Raw genomic sequence first — 17,403 nt, 5'->3', positions numbered from 1 at the left:
GGAAAAACACACGGAAATCGAAGCTGCGGCACCTCTTCACTTTTGTAACTTTTAAGTACCTCACACCAGCTTGGTCCCATAGCGACATTTTTGACCACAAACGAAATTGCTGACCATGTAAATTCTTATTGAAAAGACTGGAATTCACCAGTGAACATTCACAGAACAACAGATCATTTTACTGCACCTTAATACTGTTTCCGGGTCGAAGCCTCTACTTCCTCTATCTTGTTTCATGAGAATACTCAACAACCATTTATGAACACTGTTGATTCATGTCACATATTTAAGCTTTTCAAAAGTCATAGTGTACATTACAGTCTCCAGTCTAACGGCATCCCAGACTTCAACATTTTATAATTCAAAATAGCTGAATAACCATCTGAGATTTCGGTATAGAGATAAAGGTTAGGATCATAATTTTCAGGAATATTACAGCACAATGAGTGCATATTAGCACTGTTTGTTTGTTTGTTTGTTTGTTTTTGGCATCTGATAGAGCTTTTGGACTTGGAAGCAGTGATGTCAGACTTATCATTGGACTGAAACACAAATGTTTTAAAGTTAAGTAAAGATGGACATTTTTAATTAATCAAAATGTAATTTTTTTACATTGATTTATTTCGTGGAACATATGCGTTTCCATGCATTTTGTTGAGATGTCTTTTCTTGTATAGCCTATTATATATACATGGTTGATTATTCATGTTGCTTATGTATTATTCTATTTTTTTGTGTATTCATTGATATTAATCTATAGTTAGCTTTTTTTCCCATGTGCATAGTCCATGTGTATGTATAAAAATGAATATCAAATATGTAATAAACAATTCTTATTTTGTATTTGGTTCAATTTGTTTATTATAATAGAAGTCAAAGGTAACCATAGTAACAACATGAAATTAATATTTACAAAAAATGAAATTTGGTTCCTGGAGGCACCCAAAGTGGTTCCACACAGTGCCTAATATAAGAGTTCCTCAGGAAACTTGTGTGGTTCCTACCCTTTTTAAAGGGTGCCTAGAGGATCTACAGACGGTTCCGCCGGTGCGGCAAAGTGAAGAACCCCAAAAGGTTCCTCCAGGCACCTTTAGTTTTTACTGTGTAGTCGGTCAGCAGACTATTTAACCATTTCAGTGAAAAAGGCTGCTTTATTCAGGAACAAACAATGCTATGGCAATCAATGTCAATCATTGCTATTTTCAAGAGTGAATCCCTCATAAATGCGTATGTAATTCCCAAAACTTTGCAGTGTTTACGTGGCCATTGGTCCTAGCAGCATGAAAAACAAGTTTTAGACAAATTCTGAATGGATATTAGAAAGCATAGAAAGCGCACAACGAGCGCTGTTATCCATCTTCATCGAGATCTCTAGCACTCCTGTACAGTGTAGAACCAGTACTATTAATAATGAAAAAAATGAGTAACTTACGCCTAAATGTTTCCAATTTATGCAAGGAATACAAAAGCCCCGACATGGAGTGGATAGATATAAAGTAGAAAGATAGAGAGAGAGAGAGAGAGAGAGACAATTACCCCTCAAAAAAGTCAGTAAGAAGCTTTCTCTTCCCGACTGCAAGTGGAGGTTTATTTTTCTCCATTTTTTAAAAGCTAAAATTAGCTTCACCGGAGCGGCGCCAATTAAACAGTCCTGTCAGTCAACGATTTCATGCGCGCACACAGCGCTCTTTAGATGTGGGACGGGGCGTTTACATTTTAAGGTGACATGGCAACTAGCCTATAAACAAACTTAAAATAAATTATTGTAAATAATCAATTCACGAAATGTAACGTAGGCCTATTGCATGCATTTAATCAGATTTGTCATTATTATTTTTACTAAAATAAAAATATCTGAGGGACCCCTTAATTCTATTTTTTACCTCTTATGGGGGTCCCTAATACATTATGGGGGGTCCCGGATCTCCCACAGCCCCCCTTCAATTCGATCACTGATGTCGCAAGTGTGGTTATGTGGTGATGTCGCAAGTGTGGTTATGTCTGTGATGTCGCAAGTGTGGTTATGTGGCGATGATGAATTTAGGCAAGGCAAAACTAACTGTAGTTCTTAATTAATTTAATAACAATACTAGCTTCATAATATTAATAATAATAATAATAATGATTTAATACATTAATGGGAAAACGAGCCAATTATCGTATTGATATCGTCAAAGGCATCTGCCAGCAGCGATATCTCTGACTATCGTCGATACTATCGTCTATAGGCACAACCCTAATGGTGACCACCATAAAGAATACCCTATCAGCTGCAGGCTCTTATCATTGCAGAAGCTCTTTAGAACTATAAATTGGTTCATACACATATATACACTGATATTTTGAAGAGAATAACTCAAGAGTAAAGCGATCTCATGGCATCTTTCTACACATTTCTCATTCTATTCTCATGTACCGCAGTCCTGGGTTTGGTGAGTCCAGAATTCAGTATTTTCAGTGTCGGGGTATGTCATAGAAAACCACAATTTTGTGATCATATAATACATGCTAAACAAAAGTTGTATTTCATACAAAATCAAGGCTTGCACTGTCATTATTTGTTGATGTAAATGCGCACCTTTGACACTTTCCTCAAATGTTTTCTTTCAAAGCCAACATCTTCACTGTCAGGTGAGTTATTATAATCACATTCTTTCAAAATAACATTTGCTTTTAAAGGATTTTATATTCTATGCTTCTTTGACTTTTCTTTAAGGCAAAACAGAGATTGATGTAGATAATGGAAAAGACCAGTATATGTTTGAAATAAATGAAGGTTTGTGGAAACATTAATATGCGTCTTAATTCTGTAGCATTATTTCGATTATACTTTTGTAGTAACCGCTGTGTTGTTCAACAGAGGCAGGACTTCACCTGGTGGAAGGAGACATTCTGATAGAGAAGGTTAGTGTTTTAGAAAACAGGTTCTCATGGCAGGGCCGCGGGAAGAGGTTTTAGGTTCGGGGTGCTGATTTTTTTTTTTGGGGGGGGGGGGGGGGGGGGCGTCACCACTTTTGAATAAAAACAGTATCAAGACTATAAAACTCGTCAAAAAACGCGCACACACTCCAACCACCTGACTGCACATGACATATTTTACTTTATTGATTCTGCTTTTATTCGTAATGCAATGGACCGGTCAATGGGACATAAATGAATCCTTAAAGGATGGGACTTTATGGGACATTTGCACAAAAATAATAAATAACTTACCGTAGCCTATTTTTACAGTCGCTCCGGAGACGCATTTCAGTCAAAAAATGCGCCACGAGGAAGAAAAAAACATACATAGCCTAAGTCGCACTGGTTGCATTTTTTTTAGAAATTTATTTCACAAAAAAAAAGAAAAAAGTTACAGACAGTTAGTTCTCCGCTACGGACGTGAGCGCTCTAAAGCGGCACTAAAAGAATGTTTTAAAACTTTCACAGATAGGCTACCTCAAACTGAAAGCACAAAGCCTGTCTTTAAATTTAATTTCGTTTTGTATTAATTGTATCTTAATTTTAATCGATGTTTCAACAACAAATTGTCTGGATTTAATAAGAAGTAGGCTAAATATAGGCTATTAGAAAATAGATAATCAGGACACGGAGGCGCTAGCGAACCTGGAGCTCGTCTCATAAATGAACCGAAACTCAGCGTAGGCCTATAAGCTCACAGACCTGAGAAATATAGATAGCTTGAAATGTCCACTTTTAAGCAGAACAATTCAAAACGAAAGAAAACCGACTGCGCTGCTTATGCAATTCGTATAAAATGTGCATTTCTCTCTGGCGCTGCGAAGATCGCGAGTCAGTGCCGGCCCGAGCCTTTTGGGGGCCCTAAGCAGAATTTGATTTGGGGGCCCCCTCCCAACACGCGGAGTCACCTGTGCTGTGCTTGACGATTATTGACACAATGTCACTCTATAATGTTACATTATAAATTAATACAATGAGGTTATGTATCAATACAAAATAAATACTTAATAAAAAATAGATATACTTAAATAAAAATGTTTTAACTTTTTCTTTACTCTTTTACTAACTCTTTGAAACTTCTGAAAACAAAACATATAAAAAATTATAATTTGCAAAATATCCTCCAACGCTTTGCAACACTTTGCAGTTTAAATGATGACTTGTATGAACATGACGGAATATGTTTTTATGTTTCCACTGTTCGATCGCGTCCGCGCCTCACACACACACACACACACACACACACACACACACACACACACACACACAGACACACAACATAGCATTGCAATGATATCGCATCCTGTTCGTTATAGCCGTAATAAAATATAATAAAAAAAATAGTCAACCTAACATATAAAAATTACACTGCTCTGTTTAAATAGTCAGTAGTAGCCTAATTCGTACCATTCAACGCTGCGCACTGTGCGCAGCCTAAGCACCGCTCCACTGTGATGTTTCCAAGCACATTTTTGCGCATGTGAAGAGAATGATTTTTTCCCTCGATTGGATTTCAAGCACATTTTTGCGCATGTGAAGAGAATTATTTTTTTCTTCGATATTGGAACGTGGGTGAAGTACAAAGAAGCCTATAATAAAGAATAGTTTGCCATCCAAATCCATCGCGAATGTTTAAACATTTTGATTCTAATGAGAGAGATACGTGAGCCCAACGCCGCTTTCACTTTCGCTTTAAATTAATTCGTTTTGGCTTGTTTATAGTTATTTTTTATCCTTGTTCTGTTCTGAATATCATTAAACTTAAAGGATAAATCATTGATCAAATCAAATTTTTGTGACATGGCTTAACATTACCGTGACTTTTCGCACGAATTGTCTGTGCACGCGAGGTTATGCGCTTGACTCAAACACTGGCAGTCACTGCACCAGTTGTAGGCAGTACTGATCATGAAATCAGAATTTTCTTGTCTTGAATTATTAATCCATTCATTCATTTATGTCTTTTGTTTAAGTTAATTAATATGTAAAAAAAACAAAAAAAAACTCGCTTGGGGGGCCCCCTGGTGGCGAGGGGGCCTCGGGCCGGCCCTGGCGCGAGTCGTCAACGCATCTGTCTAGCCGACAATGACATAACAAATGTTTTATTAGTAAACAATTAAAATGTCTCCTGCTATATTTAACATATTTGCCTGTTCCTTACAAAACAATGACAGTGGGGGTTTTGACTGTTTTTTTTTTTGTTTTTTTTTTTGAGCAGCTGCGGACAAATTTTTTCGACACACACAAACACACAATATTACATAACACTCTGCGCTTATGTTTTAAAAAGATAATTTAACATATAAATAACCATTTTTAAATAGCCCACTTACAGTGTTTATTACAAATAAATGACTAAATGCTAAAAATTAATACATGTTAATGAACAAACATATGCGTTGCATTTACAATTCTGTGAAAACAGTGGGTGCTGCAGCACCCCCACTTTCCGCGGCCCTGTCACATGGTACTTTCCATGAACAGGGTACAAAATAGGACCAGAAAAAAAAAAAAAAAAAAAAAATACAGTACAGGCCAAAAGTTTGGACACATTACTATTTTTATGTTTTTGAAAGAAGTTTCTTCTGCTCATCAAGCCTGCATTTATTTGATCAAAAATACAGAAAAAAATGTAATATTGTGATATATTATTACAATTTAAAATAATTGGTTTTCAATTTATTATACTTTAAATTATAATTTATTTCGGTGATGCAAAGCTGAATTTTCAGTCTATCAAATGATCCTTATCATTCTAATATGATGATTCATTATCAAAGTTGGAAACAGTTCTGCTGCTTAATATTTTTTCATAACCTGTGATACTTTTTTAGGATATTGATGAATAAAAAAAAAGAGAAAGAAAAAAAAAAGAAAAAAAAAAGAAGCAAATGTTTTCAAGATAGAAATCTTTTATAACAACAATATACACTACTGGTCAGTAATTTGGGGTCAGTAATTTTTTTCTTTATTTTTTTTTTAAATAAATCAATAATTTTATTCAGCAAGGATGTGTTAAATTGATAAAAAGTGATAATAAAGAAGATTTATATTAAAAAATATATATATTTGGAATAAATGCAGTTCTTTTTAACCTTTTATTCATCAAATATATTAGGCAGTAGAACTGTTTCCAACACTCATAATAAATCAGAACATTAGAATGATTTCTAAAGGATCATGTGATTGACTGATGTCACATGTGACACTGAAGACTGGAGTAATGATCCTGAAAATTCAGCTTTGCATCACCGAAATAAATGATCATTTAAAGTATAATAAATTGAAAACCAATTATTTTAAATTGTAATAATATATCACAATATTACATTTTTTTTTCTGTATTTTTGATCAAATAAATGCAGGCTTGATGAGCAGAAGAAACTTCTTTCAAAAACATTAAAAATAGTAATGTGTCCAAACATTTGGCCTGTACTGTATATATATATATATATATATATATATATATATATATATATATATATATATATATATATATATATATATATATATATATATTTTTTTTTTTTTTTTTTTTTTTTCGGAAATGCTTAAAATGTTTGACAAACCTCAGGATGTAAAACAATTTTTTTTTTTTTTTTTTTACATTTAAAGTCAAATTTTTTTAACTATTCATTTTTTTGTGAGATCTGTAACTAAAATTTAGGACATGTACATACAGTTTGTGTGATTAACAAATAATTAACAAACTTAATTATTTTTTATACAAAAAAAAAATCTTATGCTTATCTGTAATGACGGGTCTACAGGATGAGGATCCATCTGCAGTTTTATTAAAAACCAGAGTTATAAAGTTGCAGTCCACAATGACAGCGACAGAAACAAACAGTAGTCTGGTTTGGCATGCAGCAAACGTACAGAGTCCAAATAGCAGGCAAGGGTCAAGGCAAGGGTCAAATACGAGTGACAGTCCAAATCAAATCAAATACGGGTATAACAATACACAATGAATACATGCTCAGAAAAGATCACCGAGGCAAATCAAGACTTCGCAAAATGTGTGCGGTTGTGATCTGCTTAAGAAGTGTGTGTGTGATGAAATGCAGGTGAGAGTGCGATCAGTTCCAGGAATGAGGGCATATGCAAATTAAGTCAAAATTAATTTAAATTAAATACATATTATATGAGCTGTTTTCTATGAGGTTTGTAACTAAAATCTAGGACATCTGAAAAAAAATTGCTTTTAAATTGCCAAGCAATAAACATGACAAAACATCAAAATTACTAAATAAAATAAAATAATTTTAGGAGATGATTAACCTTCAGAAAATGCTTAAACCTCAGGATGTCAAACTCAATATTATTTGAGCTGTTTTGTTGTTGTTGCTTTTGTTATTAATTTTCTATAAGGTTTGTAAATAAAATATGGATGTGTAAAAAAAGTGTTTATTATTTTTCAAGCAATAAATAAAATAAAAGGTAACTTGCGAAATTAAATAACAGGGATGTGTAAATGAAGCTAAATCCATGTTTGGTTTGTGTTTAACAGGGAGAAAGCAGAAACACTATTCTGGGTGAACAGTATCGCTGGCCAACCACTGTGCCGTACTTCCTAGACAGCAGCCTTGGTAGATGAATCTATAAAATTATTGATTCAGTTCAGTTGAATTATTGCTTTGATCTTTATCTGACATACTCATTCTAACTTAATCTTTTATAATCTCTTGCTCACTGTCTTTCTCTCTTTTACATGCTCTTTCACACATTCGTATGTCATTTTCAACAGAGATCAATGCCAAAGGCGTGATACTGAAAGCATTTGAGCAATACAGACTCAAGACCTGTATTGACTTCAAACCCTGGGGTGGAGAGCCAAACTACATTTCTGTGTTTAAAGGCAGCGGGTGAGGAAACTTCAAACATTAAACTCAATAATCAAGTCTATCCACATTCATATTAATGGATGTAACATTGTGCTCTCTCGTTTTTTGAATACAAAAACATAAAAAGTCCTACCCTTTTTATACATGTATAAAAAAAAATTATTTGGTAACACTTTATTTTGATGGTCCACTTTAGACGTTCTACTAAGTAAATTTACAACAAAAAGTGTCAGCAGATATTAAGCAAACAGTCTACTAATACTAAACACTAATGACGGGTATTTGCAAAGGCAGGCCTACATAAAATTATTAAAGTCGACCTTCGAAATAAAGTGTTATATTTTGCCAGTAATAGCATGTGCAAGCTGCAACAGTACAAGGGACTTTTTCTTTCCCCCTTGCACTGACTGAATCCGAAGGGGTGTTTATTTATTCAGGATTTTTCTCTGTTCCAGATGTTACTCGAAGGTGGGGAATCGACAGATGGGGAAACAGGAGTTGTCAATTGGTTCAAACTGTGACAGTTTAGCAACAGTGGAGCATGAGTTTCTGCATGCGTTGGGTTTTTGGCACGAGCAATCCAGATCTGACAGAGACGACTACGTCACCATAGTGTGGGACCAGATTGAAGAGGGTAATAACTGAATTCATAAACATGTTTCATGCCATCGAATAATAAATCTCTTTTAAGTGATATTCTATCATGCTATCAACTCTTTACTTTATATATTCTATTATTACATGCAACTGTTTCCTTGTTTAATTCTCACTTAGGTAAAGAGCACAACTTCAAGTTATATGATGAAACGGTATCAAGCTCTCTCGGTGTGCCCTATGATTACTCTTCGGTCATGCACTACGGTAAGATGTCCTTCAACAAAGGCCAAGAGCCAACCATCGTTACCAAGATACCAGAGTTCTTGGATGTGATTGGTCAACGCATGGAGTTCAGTGACAGTGACCTGCTCAAGCTAAACAGGCTGTACAATTGTAGTAAGTTTATAACACTTTCTGTGGGAGACTGGTTGACCTTGACTGGTTACATAATCCTCCATTCTTTTTTATAAATATAATTAAATTAGTATGACTGGTAAGATAAAGACTACTTGCTCAACTAATACTTGGCTTCTCTCACTCATCTCCTTCTAAAATATCTTTTAAAATTCTTCCAGCTACAGCCTCAACTTTTCTGGACTCTTGCCACTTTGAGGAACCGAACATCTGTGGTATGATCCAGGGAGATGGTGGAAATGCCAAGTGGGCTCGTGTAAAATCTGTAGAGGGCGGTCCAAAGACGGACTACACCACTCTGGGTCAATGTCAAGGTATAAACACCCCTAAACACAAAAGCAGGATTCAACCCGACAATGTTTTGCATTGAACTGTTGGTGACGAAACTTCATAAGTGAGCAAACAGATGCTAACAGAGTTACCGTGCAGCCCCGTCCATTGTGAAATCTCATTGGTCCAAAATCCCCATAACATAACCTCAAATAATTATTAATATTTTCTGATTGGTTGTGATTAGCTGCGTCCAAAATCGCATAATGTCTAGTTGGAACTAGTTTTCTAAGTTTCTAGTTGAAACTTACTTGGCGATCAGTTACAGGTACTTCGCTTCACTGCTATTCATAAATCCTCTCCTGTGGCCTCATGGGATAGTAAAGTGTTCATCACATGCGCACTTCGTTGGAAGTAGTAAGTCATCCGGTATAGCCTACTTTTTACCTACTGTTTTATAAATGTTATAAATATGGGCATAGTAGTCTTTTCGCATACTGTTCTTCCAGTAACATTAATAGAGTGTTTGTTCAAAGTTAACTTGTCTGTAATGTTCTCAAAACGTTTAAATGTTACTACCTGTTTCAGAGAACATTCAAAAGTTCCATATAATGTTTGCAAAATTATAAAATGGAATGTTCCCTTAACATTCACATTTTTGTTCAAAAATGTAAAACGTTGTTAAAACATTTAAAATCTGGACATTTTGAATTTTCAGGGAAGATTCAGAAATAACGTTTTCATTACTTAATGGGAATGTTAGCAAAAAAAAAAAAATCTCATTTTTGTTAGCTGGGGTTTCATGTGAATAATACTTACATAGCAAATATTTTTTTTAAGAATTTACTTAAAAGGAAAAATTACTTATTTGCATTACTTATTTGTGTTAAGAATGTACATTATTGTAATATATTTTTTTATATTTCTGATGTTAACTATCTAATTAACAATGCATGAGAATCATTGTTATATCATATCATAGTCACTTCATAGTTAGGCCAAAGATTATCCTAAATGGGACAGTATCATGTGGAAAGCATATTTGTTAAATTAATGTTGTATGTTCACTGGTATACCACTGTGTAAAAAGTTTCATAATTCAAAGTCCATAATCCTGCATTGATTACTCTTTTATGATATTATTATGGTGGCACTTTGGTCTATTTACCGATACAATAAGGAAATCTCATTCTTTGACCTTCTCTAGACTCTTCTTGTCAAGGGTTGCTATATGACATGCAAAATTATCTTTAAACTTCATTATAAGGTTCAAAGAGGTGTGAAAAAGCGACAAGACTGGCTAAGTAGCTTATTATCTGATAAAATGTTTACTTTTACAGGGGTTGGGTTCTTCATGCATTTCAGCACAGCCACAGGTAACCAAGGAAACAAGGCTTACCTGGAAAGTCGCCTCTTTTATCCCAAAAGATGCTCCCAATGCCTGCAGTTCTATCATTACAGCAGTGGGGGCGCCGATGACCAGCTAAACATCTGGGTGCGCGAATACACCGCTGAAAATCCCAAAGGAAACCTGAGACTCATTAAGAAGATCAGTGGTAATAAATCTAATTATTTAAAACCCCAAATCAAGAATTATTTACTGTGAAAGGTGGGGTCACATGTACCGTTGCTCAGCGAAAATTTGCAGACAAATCCAGTCATTCCAATAGGAATCTGCTTGATTGGGAATTTTGTGTGAGAGCAAAAAAGTTCCCCATGCACACAGATTTCACTTGTGTTCAAGTTAGCCATGTAAATTCACCGTCTTGACCAACAGAAAGCTGCTTGGTTTGAAAGTGACTTCTGTGTGAGCTGCTTTATAGCAGAACCAGATTTTACCAAGTACGACATGTTCCTGGATCAACGTCTTTGTTGATCCTGGAACAACATTCCAATCAACTGATCAGATTTGAAGGACAAGTTTACATTTTATGTCAAGTTTAGGTTTAAAACCAGGGTTAGGTCCCTCTCAATCAGTGTAATTCTCCTATCATTTCCCTCTGATTTTAGTGGACGTTTGTGACGACAGTGGACATTTTTAAATTTGACTAAAGTGACCACGTCTTAAAGGTGCGGTCACATTTACCGTTGTGGCGAAACGGTATCTAGTCTTTCCAATCGGGATCCACAAGTTTGGGAGTTTTGTGTGGGGGCGAAAAAGTTCCCCACAAATTTATCACTCGTATCCAAGTTGGTTACATGAATTCGACGCACTGACCAACAGAAAGCTGCTTGATTTGAAAGTGACTTCTGCGAAATTTAGTGACCACACCTTAAGGATAAATTGTTATGCTATGGGTAATGTATACTTGTGCTATTTAGGTGGACTTAAAGACTCCTGGGAACTATACCATGTGACGCTAGATGTCTCTGATAAATTCAGAGTGGTGTTTGAAGGAGTTAAAGGAAGAGATGCATCAAAGGGTGGTCTTTCTCTGGACGACATCAACCTCTCAGAGACCCAGTGTCCTCAGTTCACTTGGCGTATTCGAGATTTTACCAGTCTTCTTGCTACAGCTGCTGCCGGTGCCAAAACCTACAGCCCCCGCTTCCTATCCCCAGATGGTTACTCATTTCAGATTGGTTTGTACATTAATGGCTTGACGAGTAGCCCAGATAAAATGGGAATCTACCTCCACTTGACCTCTGGACCTCATGATGACAATCTCCAATGGCCATGTCCATGGCGACAAGCATCCATGGAGCTGTTGGACCAGAATCCAGACATCCAACACCGCATGAACAACATGGGGATGATCACTACTGATCCAACCAAGACCTTCACTGACTGTAAGATATAAACAGAGTTAGGGAGGCATGAAAGCAGCAGATATTAGGCATTTTTTATGAGCCATAAGTGCTTCTACAGATACTTGGTTCTAGATAATTTAGGCTACATTCATTCAGATATGTTTGTAAACTGCATATTCACTTCCAAACACTCTCCATCCACACTAGCGTATCAAACATTTTCCATGAGTTTCTCACAGACTGTAAAAGAACATGGACAACGCACCTTCACACTCAAGTAGAAATTGTAGAAAAGTGATGCAGCCAATGTCCAAATAGGGTCACTACCTGATTTCCTAATCTTAACCCCTCCCCCACAACTAATCCTAAACCTACCAATACTGGGGGGTAATAATAACACCGGTATAACCATGGGTACAATATGCATCACATGACAAAACATCCGTAATAGTTTTCAGTCCACTCTACAATGGAGAAACATTTTCTGATTTATCCACTTAGGAAAGGGTCTTCAAAAAGCTCAGTTCTCACAAGACAAAAATGCCAAAAAGTACAGAAAAACATGCATTTTCAAATCTATATGGATTAATGTACACGTAACCTTATAGAGATAAATGACCAGAAAAGACGTTTTATAAATATCTTCTCTCTTTTGTGCAGCCATGGGTAATGTGAAGTATTTCTGGGATGACCCACGAAAAGTAGGCAGTCGAGTCACTGACACAGACGGCAGTTCATTCTACCGGGGACCCGGTTATGGTTTCAGCAATTACATCACACATGATCGTCTGAAGAGTCGGAGCTTCATTAAAGTAGATGATGTCATCTTCCTCCTCTCCCTTGAGGGTATGTGAGCAGCAAGTTTTTATTCCATTCCTGTGAAATTCCTATGAAATAAGACAGAAGTTGACTTAAGTTTGAATGTGTAACTTCGTCAATAGATGTGACTGGACTTTTGAAGCCTCAGTCGAGAGAGTTTTGGAGACCGGAATTCAGAGTTTCGACAGATGAAAAGAGAGATTGAGCCAGAGAGGACAGATGGTTGTGAGTGTCCATTTACCCAATTCAGTTCTCTCATTCCATACCAGATAACTGAAATATTAAATGCATCTAACTCCAATAATACTAAATTTTCTCTTACAGAACCCCAAATGTCCATTTAAAATGAACAGTGGACTAAAAAGCAGGGCCTAATGACATCATGAATGCAGAATATATCATGAAGCCTCTATGGAGAAGTTTTTTTTTTCTGCAATCTGCCCTTTATTACTGAGCTTGATCTATGGAATCATGACTTGCCTTTAAAATTTATATAACTCAAAACCTATATAAAAAAAAAGGATAAAAATAAATAAAATGCACAATCAATCAAAAAAGCACAAATATTAATGCTCACACAATTTTAGTCATTTGTTACAAAGTGCTGGCATATAAATATTTGCAATGTTATCTACATCTCTGAATTTGCAAAAGCTGCAGCGGTTTATTGGCAATCCTTTAGATGAGAAACACCACATCCTCTGAGAGCATGATCTGGTTGTCATCCTGCATGCGCTCCAGCAGAAGGTTAATCTCGTTCTGGTCAAACTCCTCATTCTGGTCTTTGTTAATGTGAGTCAGGAGATCAGGCACTGCCACAGACTGAGTCCGGGTCACCTAAAAAGGCCTTCAGTAGAGCCGCCTTGAAGACTTTCAGTCTAAAAATTATGCAAAAGGTCATATGGAAGTCTGTCAAAAAAATCAGTCTCCATATGTAATGTCCAGTTAGCCTGTTGAATTGACCAAAAAAAAAAAAGAGACCCAACCCAATTCTAATTTATTATTAAAATCGTCCTTGTTGGACAGAGATCATTGTCAAGGGGCAGACAATATTTTTCATACTTTATTTAAAAAGCAAAATTGTAAGAACACCAATTTAAACTATCATTTTGACAGTTTTCAACAGTGGATTTGGGGGAGAGAATGAGAGATTCCAAGTGTAGTCTGGTGGAATAAGTGTATCAATGTAGTGCAAACTCTAGTAGTGGAAGAATAATGTGTGAAAAAAAAAACCCCCAAAAAAAACACATTATTAGCACAGGCCAGAATCTGACATCTGAAAATGAAGACTATTGTACCTGTCTTGACTGATGTCAACCTTCTTCCTCTGACTGCTCCTCTGAGACACTGGCTTGCTCTTCTGACTCGGCTGAGCTGTCGTCATTAACATCATCCTTATCATCATCACCACATTTGGACCAGTTTCAAATTTATAATGCCACTGAATATATTCAAAATATTAACCATGTAAAGCCTGAAACAAAGTCAGGGACAAACTGAACAAACAATATGCGAAATTTGGTGCTGTTGTTGATATTTTATGGCCAAAAAGTAAGACGAATTCATGATTGATTGTAATGCACATCAATAAGATATTTATAGCAGTATTATACTTGCACAAACAACAGTAGACTACTTGCATATACATACTAGGGTGGTCCTTATTTTTAAAGTCTCCAATTGTCATGCTCTTAACCCTTCAAATTGTTCCTTTATATAAGAAAATACAGCATGCCAATTTTTAATGGCAGTAACATAATTACTGGTTACATAATTACAATGGCTCTCTCACACACTCTGAAGAACAATTGCAGTTTCTCCTTCATGTGGTGGAAGATGAACGATGGATCTATCCAGACTGCAAAAAGTCAACACTGGCTGCTGAGCATCAGAAATGAGGGATTTGTTAATGGAGATGACGATTTTGCAATTATACTGCCTTGATTAATGCTTGATTAATGCTTGATTTGCTTTGAAGTAATGTAACCTAAATAGTAATAATGCTATTGCTTAAATAGATGTATGTAGCCCTATTATTGATGCTGAACAAAATATGTATTGTGTGATTTCACTGCTATTAAGAAAACTATTCGCATGAAATGTATGTGTTGACTGATTTAGAGTAGAAAGCACTTATGTATTAGAAATAGTTTGATGAATGGAAAATGTACTAGTTAAGGTATGTGTTACAGACGATTAAGAGGAGAAAGCAGAGAAAGAGAAGTCGGAGGCGCCGTGAAGAGATACGCCGTAAACAACTGAGGGCAGTGTCGAAGGAGTTGGCAGAACTCCATTTGATGACGTCAGAGAAGAGTCTGGAACCTGCATTTCGAAGCCTGCGTATAAAAGACTGAGAGAGAGACTGAATTGTTGGAGACTGAATAGCGTAGTGTCCCTCGACGCCTGAAACCAGCTGATTGTACCTTAATTGAAACTTATTATTGTAACCTTACTGTTACTTTGAAATAACTTTTGTCAACTTTAATAAACCTTATATTATATTATTGGCAAGATATTGTCTTCCCGAGTACTAATTTAAGAACCTTAAGCAAGAACTGATCACAGGGAAGTCTGCTGAATTAATTGTAAGTACTTTTTGAATGCTTATAGTTTTGTCCAGATTCGACTTTCCTTACCTACCTGAGAATAATAAATAAATAGGTAAAAGGTGTAAAGGTTAAAGGACACACCATAAAACAGATTGTTGAAAACTTTGTGCTTTTTTTGAGATTGTTGTCATTATTGTCATATCAGTGTTGCTCTGATTTCAATAAAATGTAGTTCATTTCCAGCAACTTTTAATATTACTTGCATATAACAACACCGCACAGCTTAACATAGGCAATCTTTCACATGATTGAGCTACCTCTAAATATCATTTTTTTGTCAACATTTTTGCATATTTCCAATTTTGAAGTTAAAAGGAACAGTTTAAGAGGTTAAAGGGGTCATGACATGGTTCTCTTACGAGAGATACTCTCGTACTGCGTAGAATACGCTAGGGGAAAATCCTTTTCCACGAGAATACTGAAGCCAAAAAAATTATCCTTTAATTTTGCATTAATGTAAAACGCGTTGCGGCAGCATACAGACATAGGCGAGGCAGCTCGCGCGCCTATTGGCTGGTCTGCTGGCAACTGCTTAAGCCTATCGAGCGAGACCTAGAGTGACGTCAGACCCAATGAGGGCGCTTCGCGCCCTCTGTGTCACGTCCCGCCGAAACGGGCGTGGCTTAGGTCTATAAATACCGCTCGCAGGCATTAATTCTCTGATTTTTCATCCTTCAGCGAAGCAACTCACATCGCTGGATCCGAGAAGAAGCCGCGCTGTTGAAGAAGCACTTCAGCGGGACGAGTCGAGAAGCTGCTGGCCGCACCGCCTTCATCGCCTTCCTGCTGCGCTATCCGGTGCTGTATCCTTTTCTCTTTTACTATGCCTTGTGTGTGTGCTCGCCACCGCGACACACACTCTCATTGCACTAAAAGAGCCGGGCGTCTTTTTCAAGACGCCCCTTTCCTGAGGATCACGCAGTTCTCGCGCTCGCTGACGGCGACTGCCCTCACTGAGCTAGGTATTGCCTGGTGACTCTGAGGACTCACCGGGCATCCTCTCCGAGACTGCTCCTCCGTCCTTCCAAGCCGCAAAGCTCGCCGGTTCGCCCGCTTGCCTTGCCTGCTTGGGGGATGATACCTGCTCGCCCTCTGTTCGAGCCGCGCAACCGCGCCGTTCACAGGGGATGTCTGGAGCGGACCGTCACGCGTCACTCACAGGCGAAAGGAGAAAAGTGTTTACAGTCCCGTCGAGACCGGACTGAACACATTTCTCGCACACGTCTCAGTTCCCTGATCAGGCGACTGGAAGTGCCTATACTGCAGCAAACGTGCCTGTTTAATACACGCACGCCTGCAAGCAAACGCCGAAGAAAACATGTTGACGCTCTTTCATATGCTCGTGCATCTGAAAGCCTTTGTGTTTCCCCCCTGTGGCTCAGTGGCGGAATCCAAGGTTTTTTCACACGGGAGACCGGTGTTCGAATCCCGGTCTAACGGCAGATAAATTATGCCGCCAATGCTTCGTTCTGTCAGTTCCCTGGAAGGCGACTGCAGACGTGCATTTTGCAGCCGACGAGCGCGTTGTACAACCCGCTCGCCTGCATCCAGACACCGTTTCTATGGTTCCCGTGCGTCACTGGCGAAAGGAGAAAAGTGTTTACAGTCCCGTCGAGACCAGACTGACCTCATTTCTCACACATGTCTCAGTTCCCTGATCAGGCGACTGGAAATGTCTATACTGCAGCAGACGTGCCTGTTTATTATACACGCACGCCTGCAAGCAAATGCCGAAGTAAACATGTTGACGCTCTTTTATATGCTTGTGCATCTGAAAGCTTTTGTGTTTCCCCCCCTGTGGCTCAGTGGCGGAAACCTAGGTTTTGTCACACGGGAGACCGGTGTTTGAATCCCGGTCTAACGGCAGAAAAATTATGCCGCCAATGCTTCGTTCTGTCAGTTCCCTGGAAGGCGACTGCAGACGTGCATTTTGCAGCCGACGAGCGCGTTGTGTAACCCGCTCGCCTGCACCCAGACACCGTTTCTATGGTCCCCGTGCGTCACTGGCGAAAGGAGAAAAGAGTGTTTTTAGTCCCGCTGTGGCCGGGCCGATCTCAATCTCTTACACATTTCTCATTCCCCTCTGATATTCAGGCGACTGGAAATGTCTTTATTGCAGTGAGCGAGCCTGTTGTTAC

At 37.6% G+C, this 17,403-nt stretch overlaps 1 protein-coding gene across 2 annotated transcripts; it reads left to right on the top strand.

The window, feature by feature from the left end:
• The first annotated feature begins 2,342 nt into the window (after positions 1-2,342).
• Positions 2,343-15,169, top strand: LOC308698547 (meprin A subunit beta-like). 2 transcript variants are annotated; one of them, XM_081378679.1, is made up of 14 exons: positions 2,347-2,432; positions 2,613-2,631; positions 2,717-2,776; positions 2,861-2,904; positions 7,472-7,550; positions 7,709-7,826; positions 8,261-8,439; positions 8,580-8,798; positions 8,978-9,130; positions 10,427-10,642; positions 11,409-11,876; positions 12,498-12,683; positions 12,779-12,881; positions 12,981-15,169. In XM_081378679.1, exons 1-13 carry the CDS (start codon positions 2,376-2,378, stop codon positions 12,859-12,861), a joined length of 1,881 nt encoding a protein of 626 aa, XP_081234805.1. In that variant the 5' UTR covers positions 2,347-2,375; the 3' UTR covers positions 12,862-12,881; positions 12,981-15,169. The 2 variants fall into 2 exon arrangements, with proteins under 2 accessions (XP_081234806.1, XP_081234805.1); XM_081378680.1 differs by lacking the exon at positions 2,613-2,631 and having other exon boundaries at positions 2,343-2,432.
• Positions 15,170-17,403: the final 2,234 nt, after the last annotated feature.

Source organism: Scardinius erythrophthalmus (assembly GCF_964197995.2).
Source record: "Scardinius erythrophthalmus genome assembly, chromosome: 11".
In the NCBI taxonomy this organism is placed as follows: domain Eukaryota; kingdom Metazoa; phylum Chordata; class Actinopteri; order Cypriniformes; family Leuciscidae; genus Scardinius; species Scardinius erythrophthalmus.
This window is presented reverse-complemented; position numbering and strand designations above follow the sequence as displayed.

What these genes read in the sequence shown, in the direction of transcription:
- LOC308698547 (XM_081378679.1), top strand. Translation starts at nt 2,376, where the DNA reads ATGGCATCTTTCTACACATTTCTCATTCTATTCTCATGTACCGCAGTC. An exon ending in TCTGTGTTTAAAGGCAGCGG is followed by an intron (nt 7,827 to 8,260) that starts GTGAGGAAACTT and finishes TCTCTGTTCCAG; the next exon opens with ATGTTACTCGAAGGTGGGGA. An exon ending in AACCAAGACCTTCACTGACT is followed by an intron (nt 11,877 to 12,497) that starts GTAAGATATAAA and finishes TCTTTTGTGCAG; the next exon opens with CCATGGGTAATGTGAAGTAT.